Consider the following 12,500-nt stretch of genomic DNA (forward strand, 5'->3'; position numbering starts at 1 on the left):
AATTCATCTTCAAGCGCTAACAGCCAAACTGCATTTTGGTGTCCATCAATCAAACTTCTGATGCCAACCACAGATGATGAGTGACATAACCCACCAATCAGCATCTTTGGTTCCCGTGGTACAATCTACGCTGATGGAACGCGATGAAATCTGTACAAATTTTTTTACTGAAAATTTCCTAAAAACATATATAATAGTGTTCGACTGTGAACTAAAAAAAACCTCCAATTCTATTTCTGAAGGTGGAGTTGATCTTCCCAGATATGATCCAAAATTTGATTGATGGAAGCCAAAACACAGTTTGGCACTGGTAATTTGAAGTTAAGAAACCACAGAATAATGAAAATCACAGTAAGTGCAAAAGTTTTGAGAAAAAAGGTCTCGATCAAGTTTAAATCTCAATGCCGCTCACCATGATTGTGCTGCAATCTGTATACTGTCCCAATGCCACTGTGATGTACAGAAACATAATCAGATAGCTGACAAGAATAGTGATCACATCAGTTTTACTTTCACGCTCCAATTCATCCTGGATAGATCGTTCAGCATTAAAGCTGATCATCAAATTACCATTTTTAGGATTACTAACATAGTCTTTCATGAAGTTTACAAAGGCCTTCTCCCACGCTAATGCTTTTTTGAGTTTGTTCTTGTCTTTGTGGTTGTTGACGATAAAGCTGATGATTAAAGTTGAGGCATTGTTGTAAGCAGAGCCGTCAAATCCTCCAAGAGCAATGTTTGGTGCCACCGGTCCACCATATGCACCAAGGCAAGGTATGCTCAAGTGACCATCATATGATGTGGGAGAGCTGAAAAGATTAAAAAATAAATTTTGAATGCCAATGCCCTAACTGCCAGAGAGAGTAGATGATTTACTGGTGATATATTTGAAAAAAAAAACTGAAAAGACACAGTAGTGTTGACCAAAATAGGGTTTTCGTTTTATTGGTTCTTGATAATAATATCAAGCTTTGAATTACCATAGTAAATGATATTGATCAGAAGATACTGTATTTACCCGTGTATAAGTCGATCCCATGTATAAGTCGACCCCCCATTTTTGATGGCAAAAAAAGAAATTTCTTAATTTCTTTGCTAAATGTTCATGGGATACTAATCTTGCATTCTTCGATTTCTGGAACTGTGGATTCACAAAAGATTAAGGGCCTCAAGCGCTTAATAGTTTTGTGGTTCAGCGGTTGTTGTATGTGCGGGCATTTTGCCCTTGAATTTCGAAAAAGTTTTCAGAAAATCGAACATGTAAACCTCAAACTAACCTGTTTCGTTGTTCAAGGATAAAGGGCTTTAGAGGATAAGCACAACATCACAGAAGCAGGAGTCAATCTTTGAAAATAACTTCAAAAACGACGCGAAATATGCGGTGCTTGACTTATAATTTCTCACATGGCAAACGAAACAAAACTCATAAACCAAACAATACAAAGCATTTTCAGGCAACACGAGTGACAATCATGCTTGCACGCAAACACGAGGTATTGCGCCAGGTTACTAAGCCATTGAAGGATCGCATAATTTATTTGAAGAAACAAGAATGTTTTTCAGAGCTTTCTGCCTTTGGAAAACAAAAATTTCCAGTGTCTATTTCATATCTGTGCTTGTGAGTATCTTCAACATTTAAAGTAAAACAAATTCTTTTTCATTTCAACTGGAATTGCTTAATTACATTCATTTTGAAGTCTTTCGTCATACATTTTGAAGTCTTTTGTCCACTGCGTTCGTTGTGCCCAAAGACCACATTATGATGTTAATTTTGAATAAATTATTTAGCTGGAACTTGGCTCGAAAACTTTGACCCATGTATAAGTCGAGGGCGATTTTTGGAGCTTCTTTTGAGGCCATAAAAGGTCGACTTATACACGGGTAAATACGGTAGGTGTCAGCATGAAAAGGCTTCCACTGTATTAATTTTAGTGTGTTTACACACATGTTCGACATGTACATTAGTTTTGGATTTGCAGAATTTGTTACCTTGTAAACCAGGTAATGTTCTTGAGTTCATTTCCAGAAAACTTGCAAAATTTCGGCTGGTTTTGAGCAAAACTTCTGCAAAAATTGGCTGAAAATAGTCACTTGGTATGTTTTTGCATAAATGTATTTTTACTGCACTTGCAAGGTTGCATGTCAAGTTTAAAGCACTCAATAGACCACTACCATAAATGGCAACCACCTTCACATTCTAATTAGACCTAATGCCTTCACTTTGAAACAAAATATAATTATTCTTTTGAAATTTGCTCATCATAGCGAGGGTAGAAATGCCTATTATTAGCATTAAAACTGAAGAATATTTTATTTGGCTGCCATTATCAACGAGATCTATGGCATCACTTCATGCATCCAAAAACAATCACATTCACATGACCTTACATTAAGCAAGCAGTTGTTCACATTCCTCTCAACTCTCAAGAGCCTTCAATTTGAATGTATTGGTACATTATTTTGTTCCATCTCCCTTATGTTAAGGGTGCACTGTTTCAGCTGTACTTTTACCAATCAGAGAGCTGTTGTAACAGCTAAACTGACAACTTTAGAGTGTGTTTTTTTTGGGTGAATCCAAAAACTGATTCGCAATCTTAAAGCAGATTTTGCGTTCCTTTCAAAAATCTAAATCCAGATTTTTTAATGTGGTGACTCTTTTCAAAAAAACTATTTACTGGATTTGAAATCCCAAGAATGCAAATCCAGATTAATTTTATACATGAAAATTCACAACCTGCCCTGTTCCACTCACAACTGACCGAAACCAAACCAAGAAATCAATAGTTCTCTACCTTGTGCAATAAATAACATGATCATGAAAATCATAAGCCTTGAAGTCGACGGACAACGTCTCATTATTGCACATGTATCCCAAGCTGGTAAGACACTTGTTCAGTCTTGTGTTATTGTTCTGAAAATACTGAAAGATGCTCTGAATGGTACATTCATGTTTTTGTGGTGCAAGAGGTTGGAAACAGATGTCTTCCAGGGTGATGTTACCAGAACCAAATGGTACCCTCATGTTTGTGATCTCATTCTGAAGGTCAAGAGCCTAAAAAGAAATACATGCACATAATGAATTTAATGAACATTATTTAATGGTCAAGCCATCTAGCACTAGGGACTCTACATACACATTGATATCAACTCAAACTAACTCAAATCAAATCAAACGTTGGGGAAAACCAAAGTACCTGGAGAAAAACCTCTTGCAGCAGAGTACGAAAACTAAGACCCTTTGTTAATAGTGGTAATTACAGGAAAAAAAACGGGAAAACTTACCGCTAGTCAGAGATTTGAGCGCAGGATGTTGTCCCCCTACAAGGTTTAACTTGACAACACCATGATAGATTCTTTTTTGTTGTGTGACAGGAAAAAAAAAACGATGACTTTCGCCGATGTTTACGTATTGGCACGGAAAATCTAATGTAATAAGATAGGGTCTTTCCAATGACGAGAAACTCAGTATGTCAACCCTTTGGTTGTAGCCACTAAAAATGTGATACCCCCAGGGTAATCTCGATCATTGTAGAGCTTTTGGGTGTGCATTCACAATATTATTTAGACATACATGTAAGTTACGCGCGACAATGCACAAATGCCATAGCTAGAGTACGATTTGTCTGATGGGGGACTGAAATAGTTTTACATGTAAGACATAGATGATTTTGTTAGTTTCTCCGAATTTGCCTCACTCACATGTACAAGCTTATTTCTCAGCTTAATTGTTACAATTAGGATATGAGATATCGGCTTTCAGGGGGTAGGGGTAAATCACGCTATTCTGGTACTTTGACGCGTAATTTAAGGAGGCTTCCTACAATAAATTTAGCCTATACCATTAGACTTTAGACGGCCACAGTTCTTATATGCAAGCACCTACAGCTTTGAAACTTTAACCAAGTACTAGAGGAAGTTTGAAGTTTGTAAAAATGTAGTTGATATGGCGTTCTAGGTTACCATGGCAACGAAACAGTGGCATCATGGTTTTTGATTAGCAGCAATTTTACGCTTTATTCGATCTAAACTTTGAAATGATGTGCAGGGTACCAATCCTGAGGTGTTTGTCTAACGTTTGACGAAGTTTTAGGAAAATCGTAAAGCCGATTTTAAGTTATTCGAGAGAGAAGTTTTTACGCCTAAAATTCTCAATTTGTCGTTACTCTTACAATAACTTTCAAAAGAAGCGCTGTTTTTAATATATAGAAGAATCGCTTGTCATGTAAGTCTTTCAGAGGTATCAAGCTACAGTACCGCTCAAAGATAAGCGAACCATCAAACGCGTTGACAACGCGTTGGGAACGAAGAGCCAACGCGTTTGAAAAAAAAAAAAAACGCGTTTGCGAACTAGTTTTTTTTCAACGCGTTTGTCCTCTGTTATTCAAGTTTGGCACCTTTGCATTGTGTTACAAGTTGGTATGTAAATTACGGCCACAAAGCGACTGCAATTTTAGCGATGGAAAGTGAACAAGTGTGATCAACTGACTATCAATCAATGGAAAATTGGAAAAGAAATCTTCAGGAACGAAAAAAGATGCGCTTGTTTAATCGGCTAGAAGAAATCCGCGTTATTGATTTGTTTCTCCGAATTTCTTGTATCAGATAACACGAACACGCTTGATCGCGATCGCTGCACTAGCGAAATTATACTTCTACTGCCCCAAAAACTAAACACAATAAAATAATCTTAGAGCATTGGGTTTTTTTATAGAATGTTTCAATGAGAACACATATTAAGCGAAACTGCATCACGACCTTGATATAACATGCAGCGGCATATGCATGAATCAGTTTAAATCGTCGAGCAACTATCAAGCAACAGATTCACGGACATTATAAAACTCTCAAATAACAATCGATCAACGATCGATATTCAGTCCAGACGAAAATTGTTTGTATGTGTTTTTCAGTAAGCTTTGATGGCTAGTTCGCCGCGTTGTTTCCTTTCAAACTGTCTTTCACTTGATCAGAGCGGTACTGACTACAGAGAGTAATCAGTCGAATATTTGCACATCTTTATATAGCCGCCTTATCTACTTTGAAATCTCGGTTTCTTATTTTTTGTTGATCTTTTGTGAAGTGGTGAGCTTTGGTGCTGAATTACTGCGTTGTCAATTAATTTTGCCTTCCAGAGATTATTACAAAGTTTCATGCTTTTATCACAAAAGGGAGCAAAATAATAATACGTGCCGTCTGCGCTTGGGGTGAAAAGGTTGCGTGACAACGAATGAATTATTTATTCTTCTCCGCCCGGCGCACATTTACGTAAACAGCCTTTGCAATGAAGTCCATTTTAACACAACTTTTATTGGAGATCATTCTTACATCATGAAATGAAGAAATAGAACTATGAAGTTATTATCGATTAATAATTAGGGAACCTTAGCAATTTCGTCTTTTTAGCGGCGAAACTAAAAAGTCTTTTGAGCTTGTCGCATCGAATTTTCTCATCTCCGTGTTGAAACAGTGCAATGTGTAATTCGTTCCCGTATATCTAAAATGAGTTTACTTTTGAAGCAAACTACCTCTCCAAATGTCAACAAATTCATTGTCCCCGATGCTTTTGGTTCATGTTGTTAAAAGCTTCAAGACAGTTGAAAAGCCATTCACATAATTTCGGCTGGCATTCTCGTGTTTACAATTGCTTGCCGGCGCGTTATATCATGGATTTTCATTACGCTTGTCATAGGATCATTTTTGGTCGCTTCAAATTTTATTTTGTAATTTCAGTTTACATGACACGGCTGTGGGACGTGAAAAAATCCGAAACCACAAACCTTTTTGTTTTTATGAGGCCGCAACGCGAACTTTGTATAGCCAGACAACGAGACTGTGTTTTATTTTGTGACATTACTTTTCGAACGCTTCATTGAACCTTTTGTGATGCAAATACTTCGGAAAGTTAATGACTTTGGTCAACGCGTTTGCGTTTGCGTTAAAAAAAAACGCAAACGCGTTGAAGACTAGTTTGAAACGCGTTTGATGGTTCGCTTATCTTTGAGCGGTACTGTAGCTCTCCATGAAATTTCATGATATAAACTGCTTTTGATGTCTGTTGACAAACTTCAACAGAAAGCATTAGATTTTGTGGAATTTCATCAAACTTCGTTCCCAGAACGTCTGGCAGTCTAGCTGAAAAACTAGTCGATGAATTTTTTTTAAAATCCTGTATTCTGTAATTAAGCATATTTTCAAATAACTTGCCAAGCGCCGACAGAATTGAAGCTTTTTAAGACACTGAAAAAAATTTCAAAGTTCGGTATATTCTTTGAATCTCCGCTCACGTTTCTACACTCTCTTTGTTTACACCACTCGAGCAGGCTCTTCCACATTCCAGCATGCAAAACTGGTTCCACTAATGAGTCCCAAGTATCACTTTGGTCACGCTCACATGGTAACGCGTTGTGTTGGAAAACAGAGAAAGAAGGGTTCTGGTTTTGGCTCAAATGGAGCAAAAATCATGGAGCATAGGTAGAAAAGTTATTTAAAATGGAGAATTTATTCAGGATATTGCACAATTGTTTTTTTTTATATTTTCGATGTTTGTTTATGATAATACTTAACTGCTAAAGCACATTTTTTTTTTGGCGTTCTATGATGTCTTTTCATTACTTTACTACTATAGTTCAACAGCCCTTTGCTTTCCCTTAACCTAACAAGGCCTATGGACTCCTTCTTTAAATGACGTATGTCTTTTATAATAAAGTTATTGCTTATCACTTTTCACTTGTTTAGCCTGAAAATTGTTGCGCTTGAAAGCCTCAGCCTTTCTCTTCTTGTTTTCTCCTTGGAAAACCACTTTTTTCTTCCAACACGACGCATTACCACGGGAGCGTGACCAAAGCGATACTTGGGACTCATTAGTAAAACCAGTTTTGCATGCTGGAATGTGGAAGAGCCAGCTCGAGTGGTGTAAACATTTAGAGAGTGTCGAAACGTGAGCAGAGATTCAAAGAATATACCGAACTTTGCAATTTTTTTCAGTGGCTTAAAAAGCTTCAATTCTGTTGGTGCTTGCCAAGTTATTTGGGAATATGCTTAATTACAGAATACAGGATTTTAAAAAAAATTCATCGACCAGTTTTTCAGCTAGACCGCCAGACGTTCTGGGAACGAAGTTTCACGAAATTCCACAAAATATAATGCTTTCCGTTGAAGTTTGTCAACGGACATCAAAAGCAGTTTATATCATGAAATTTCACGGAGAGCTACAATACTCGACACAAATCGTTAAAACAGACACCGTTTCTCTCGAATTTTCTGGAAAAATCCTCAGATTTCTACTTCACACTGTCCCCCCCCCCCCCCCCCCGAAATGTGCCTTCTCCCTCCCCAATGTTGAGCCACGCGTGTTTTGAAGCACTGAGACCACAGTGATACCCAAATCAACATTGGGGAAGGGGAAACAGATACAAGTGTTTCAAGATTTTTGACGAGTATTGTAACCTCTAAGAGACTTATATGACAAGCGATTCTTCTATATTATTAAAAACAGCGCTTCTTTTGAAAGTTATTGTAAGAGTAACGACAAATTGAGTATTTTAAGCGTAAAAACTTCTCTCTCGAATAACTTAAAATCGTCTTTTACGATTTTCTTCAAACTTCGTCAAATGTTAGACAAACACCTCAGGATTAGTACCCTGTGTATCATTTCAAAAGTTTAGATTGAATAAAGCGTAAAATTGCTGCTAATCAAAAACCATGACGTCACTGTTTGATTGTTTCGTTGCCATGGTAACCTAGAACGCCATATCAAGTACATTTTTACAAACTTCAAACTTTCTCTAGTACGTGGTTAAAGTTTCAAAGCTGTAGGTGCTTGTATATAAGAACTGTGGCTGTCTAAAGTCTAATGGTATAGGCTAAATTTATTGTAGGAAGCCTCCTTAATATCAGTATAAACAGAAAAAAGACTTGTCATAACAGAAACTGTAACAACTTTAATAATCTTGTTACAAATTAAACTGGAAACTAGACATTGATACGCAAATTTTCGTTCGTTTCTATTTTTGCAGCTTTTGGCATCCAAATTATGGTGTTTTCTAACTTATTTCAACCCAAACATGATTTTAATTCTATTCACAGATATACCATTAATAATTATTATTCCCTGTAAATTGTATAGGGGGTCAACTGCGTGGTCACTGAAGGGGTCAACAGCAGTGGTCAGCATTTCTTGAAACCTGGTTTTTATTCGTGCATTCATTCTGTTTTAGCCGGAAGTCACACCAACATTGACCACAAATGCTCTACTATGGGAAATCACCGATCTGTGGAATGCGCCTGAATTAGAGTCACTGCCCTGCCCACTTTCACTCGTAAAATACTAATAGTTCAAATTCTTGGTAGGTGTTGTGTTCGACACTGCTTTTCAGGACAGGAAACCTTTCTTGCAATCGAAGTAACAGCGAGTCCATGGTTGCCTTGAAATCTCTTCCCCGGGACTCATGATCTTCCATTGTTGTGGTTGTTCCAGTACACCTTGACAGCGAACGCTGGCTACTGTTCACACCGTGAGGTTAAGGAATTTCATCAAAATGTTTAATTGAAGTGGGCAGGGCAGTGACTCAGTAATTTACCCCTACCCCCTGATAGCCAATTTCTCATATCCTCGTCGTCAGAAACCCATAAGGGGTTGAAACATGTAACGGCCCCTTGTGTGCTGGGAAAACAGCTTCTGAATATTCAATTTGATAAGTACCATATTTGGAACAACAAGAGAGAAACATTCAACCAATCAGTTCGCAAGAACACCGTGACGCAATTCCACCAATGTTCTCGCGCGAACTTAATTGGAGCGAGGGGTTTCCAAATATGGTACTTAGCACTGAATATTTGGAATCTGTCCTTATGGGTTTCTGTCGTCATGTAATTAAGCTGAGAAATAAGCTTGTACATGCGAGCAAGGCAAATGCAGAGAAACTACCGGTAACAGAAAATCACCTATGTCCTACACGTAAAACTATTTCAGCCCCCCATCAGACATACCATACTCTAGCTACGGCATTCGTTCATTGTCGGACGTGACTTACGGCTAAATTGTGAATGCATACCCAAAAACTCCAAAATGATATGCGCTGGACTTGTTTTGAGACTGGAAATTGTATAACAAATATTTTGTGCTGCCTAATTTACCCCAGGGTATCACATTTTTAGTGGTTACAACCAAAAGACCCTACATTTACTATATTAGATTTTCCAAGCCAATAAGTAAACATCAGCGAATGTCACTTTTTTTTTCTGTTACACAACACTCAACGTGACAAGAAAGAATGAATCATGGCGTTGTCAAGTTAAACCTTGTAGGGAGACAACATCCAGCGCTCAAATCTCCGACTAGCAGTAAGTTTTCCTCGGTTTCTTTCCCGTAGTTTCCACTATCAACAAAGGCTCTTAGTTTTCGTACTACGAAAACTATGACCCCATCCTAGTTTTGGTACAATGAAAGCTTAGAGCCTGTCTTAGCTTTCGTACTACGTTAATACACTTTAAAATTCTATAACAGGACCTAAGCATGTCCCCAACCTCTCTAGATCTACATGTACTTTCATTTTCATGAGAGCCAGTTATGTTTGTCTCACTTCATCACAGAAAACAGAGAATGTTTATAACATTTGCGAGTAAGATCAAATCAGACACAAGCAGTATTATGTTTGAATGTGGTGCGGCTTTGAATCAGTCGTTGAGTGCTGACCCCAAAACACGACAACAGCACACAACAAGGAAACTGGCCTTCACAAATAATAATACACAGCAAAGTCTAACTGCATAAAATGATTTGCGAATACTTCAAACAAAAGTCATCACTAAGTTCAAACAACCTTACCTGATTTAATAAATCCAGATGAAAGATAGGTCCAAATGGAATCCATTTTCCGTCACCAAAACGGTGGTAACCTGTGGGAATTGGATGTTTTGGACGAATGATAAGCTGCTCCGTGCGAAAGAATGGATTGAAATTGGAATCATAAATGTCCTTCTCATCACGCGCCTCACTGTTAGGCGATGACCATAATTCCACTGGGTCTGTAGTCACGGTAAAGAACATAACACCGCACGCAAGAGCACCAACCATGACTAAACAGGTAACCATCACTACAAACGGATGACTGCTACACCAAATTCCCCAACGTGTAAACCAGTAACACAAGGCGGACTCCATCTTGCTTCCCAAACGTGCACACACTCCAGGGCGTGAGTCTACTTGGACAGGGGTAGGGTATGGAGCATGATAAGACGATTCAATTGACTGGGTATTCTCCACAACTGAGTGACATTTTTTATTCTTCCCAAATGAGTAAATGATACTGCTAGGTATGAATATTATTAAAAATAATAAATATGCCAATAGAAGACCAAATGAGAGAGCATCAAGTCCCATAATTTTTAGTGGCTTTGGTTTGGGTGGGGGTGGAGGATGCACAGGGCATGAAGGTGTGCAATCTTGACAACTGCATGGGTTGGCTGTCCTGTTATTTTGAAGATCAAAAAATGATTCATTGCATTTAAGGATTTTCTTGTTCATCCAGTGAAGGTTAGTTGTAAGTTTTGGTGGAAATTTAATAGTGAATGGAGCATACCCATTTGAGGTTTCTCCCATGTAATGAAGCAGCTTTTGCGGAGAACATGTTCCTGCTGGTGTTCCACAAAGCAGATTCATCACCTTTTCATTGTTCCCAGGGAAGGTGACTTCTTTGCAGGAGTCGTACAATCCTTGCTTGAATTTCTCCGATACAAAGTAACTAATTTGAAAAATTGTTTTATTGTTAATAATCAAAGTTGGGTCCAAAAATAAAGACTGATCCCTGTCACACGTTGACTCACAATAAAGCCTTCTCATGTTGTTCCAGCAAGCTGGGCAACGAGATGTTAGTTGTCTCAATGTTTGTAAGCTTGAGACCAGACTTTTTAGCTGTTTAGTGTCACAGCAAGTACGTTGACCACGTAGTTCAGGGCAGATGCTGTTCAATAATTGTACACCTTCTGGATCCTTAAGCTCCTTTGCTGGTCCATTGTAGAAGCAGTTTTTGGGTTTAGTTCCATTTGTGCATTGGCCATACCAGACACAATACCCCTTTTTGTGATATTTTGCATACTCTTTGCTTTTGACCTGAAATGCAAAATAACACCTCAGACACTGTGTGCATAATACTAATTATTATTTTTACCTACAGTGTGCAGCCTAAATACTAATCATTATTATCACTATTTAGGATGCATAAGTAAAAATAGGAAACCTTGCCACAGTAAGTAGCCTTGCCTAGAGTAAGATGAGGGGGTCTCAAAAGAGTATTAAGTTAACCTTCATACGTCTTAAGCCAGTTAGCATAAATTCAGTTTTTATAGCTGTGTGTAAGTTTATTTGACACAGGCCAACTATTTCCAGGAGTGTGCAGATTCTTCAAATTTCTCAAAAGTAGAGTGTACATTGAAGTGACGAAACAACAACAAAAAAAACAGTTGTAACAAAGCAACTACCACAGTTGTCAATACACACTTTCAATTTACATACCACAACACCGGGCACAACTTCCAATTTCATTAGATCAGGTATTAAGTCCACACTGGAACTGCATTCAGAGTTGAAAAAATTGTTCCCAAATAAAAATATTGTTCTCTTAATGCAAATACTTGCATCTGTTTAAGTCAGACCTTCCAAGAAAATTTACCCACTTCCTTGTATGTATGTCATTAATTTTTGCCTCAATCCTTTCCCACATAATTATACCTTGGAGTTGATCCACTTTCTTCCACTTGAAACCAAACCGAGGATCCCCTTTTCCCAAAGTCAACAAGGCAAGGAGACACACATTACAAAAAGTGCCACAGGCCTTAAAAGAAGCAATTCGGTAGATGTTACGCTATTTACCTCCTGCAGGTCTTAACTTGAGTCCTTATTATTTTGATTGCCTGATGTTAGTACAGATTGAGCTGTCCTAAAGCAAGCATGCCGTTCTACCGACCTTATGCAATGCACACAAGCTTTGACAACGGCACGCTTTTGGCAGCAATGAGGAAATGTACGCCTTGCAAACAACCTTTGGTACCCGACCATATGGTGATGTAAGGTTATGAACATTTCTGGCCGGTCCTTTAAAAACCACATGCCCGGAACACGATATTTTATCAAATGCAGTGATCCCTTAACCGGCATGAACCTGCTTTAAGCTTAAAGATTTCTACTTGTACCGTTTTTAGAACAAGAAAGCTTACCTGGGCTACGAATAACGCGGACACGACGAATAACAGCATGATCAAACGAAGAAACAACAATGAAGCGCCCATTTTCGTCGCGAAATTGCCACAACATCGACATATACAAAACATAATATGTAAGTCACATAAGTCCCTCAGTGTTTACGTCGAAGCCAAGAGAACATGAATGGGACAACCGGCAGGATCCGACACAAGAAAATAGAAAAGCATACAGGAGTGCTAGATGTTTTTTAGCCCAGTTGTAGATGATCCCTCATATGGAATGCTGGCTTCTGATTGGTTGG

At 38.2% G+C, this 12,500-nt stretch overlaps 1 protein-coding gene across 2 annotated transcripts in view; it reads right to left on the minus strand.

Annotated features, from left to right (window-relative positions):
- The window catches only part of LOC138032377 (NPC intracellular cholesterol transporter 1-like), a 36,007-nt gene extending 23,518 nt beyond the window's left edge, over positions 1–12,489 (minus strand). The window contains exons 1-4 of one of the 2 annotated variants that reach the window (XM_068880043.1): positions 12,214–12,489; positions 9,827–11,110; positions 2,793–3,052; positions 413–809 (exon numbers count right to left, since the gene is read on the minus strand). In XM_068880043.1, coding sequence (XP_068736144.1) covers positions 413–809; positions 2,793–3,052; positions 9,827–11,110; positions 12,214–12,327 — 2,055 coding nt within the window. In that variant the 5' untranslated portion in view covers positions 12,328–12,489. The remainder of the gene's footprint in view (positions 1–412; positions 810–2,792; positions 3,053–9,826; positions 11,111–12,213) is intronic. The other variant, XM_068880044.1, reaches the window with a different exon arrangement.
- Positions 12,490–12,500: the final 11 nt, after the last annotated feature.

This window comes from Montipora capricornis, chromosome 14, assembly GCF_036669925.1.
Source record: "Montipora capricornis isolate CH-2021 chromosome 14, ASM3666992v2, whole genome shotgun sequence".
NCBI lineage: Eukaryota > Metazoa > Cnidaria > Anthozoa > Scleractinia > Acroporidae > Montipora > Montipora capricornis.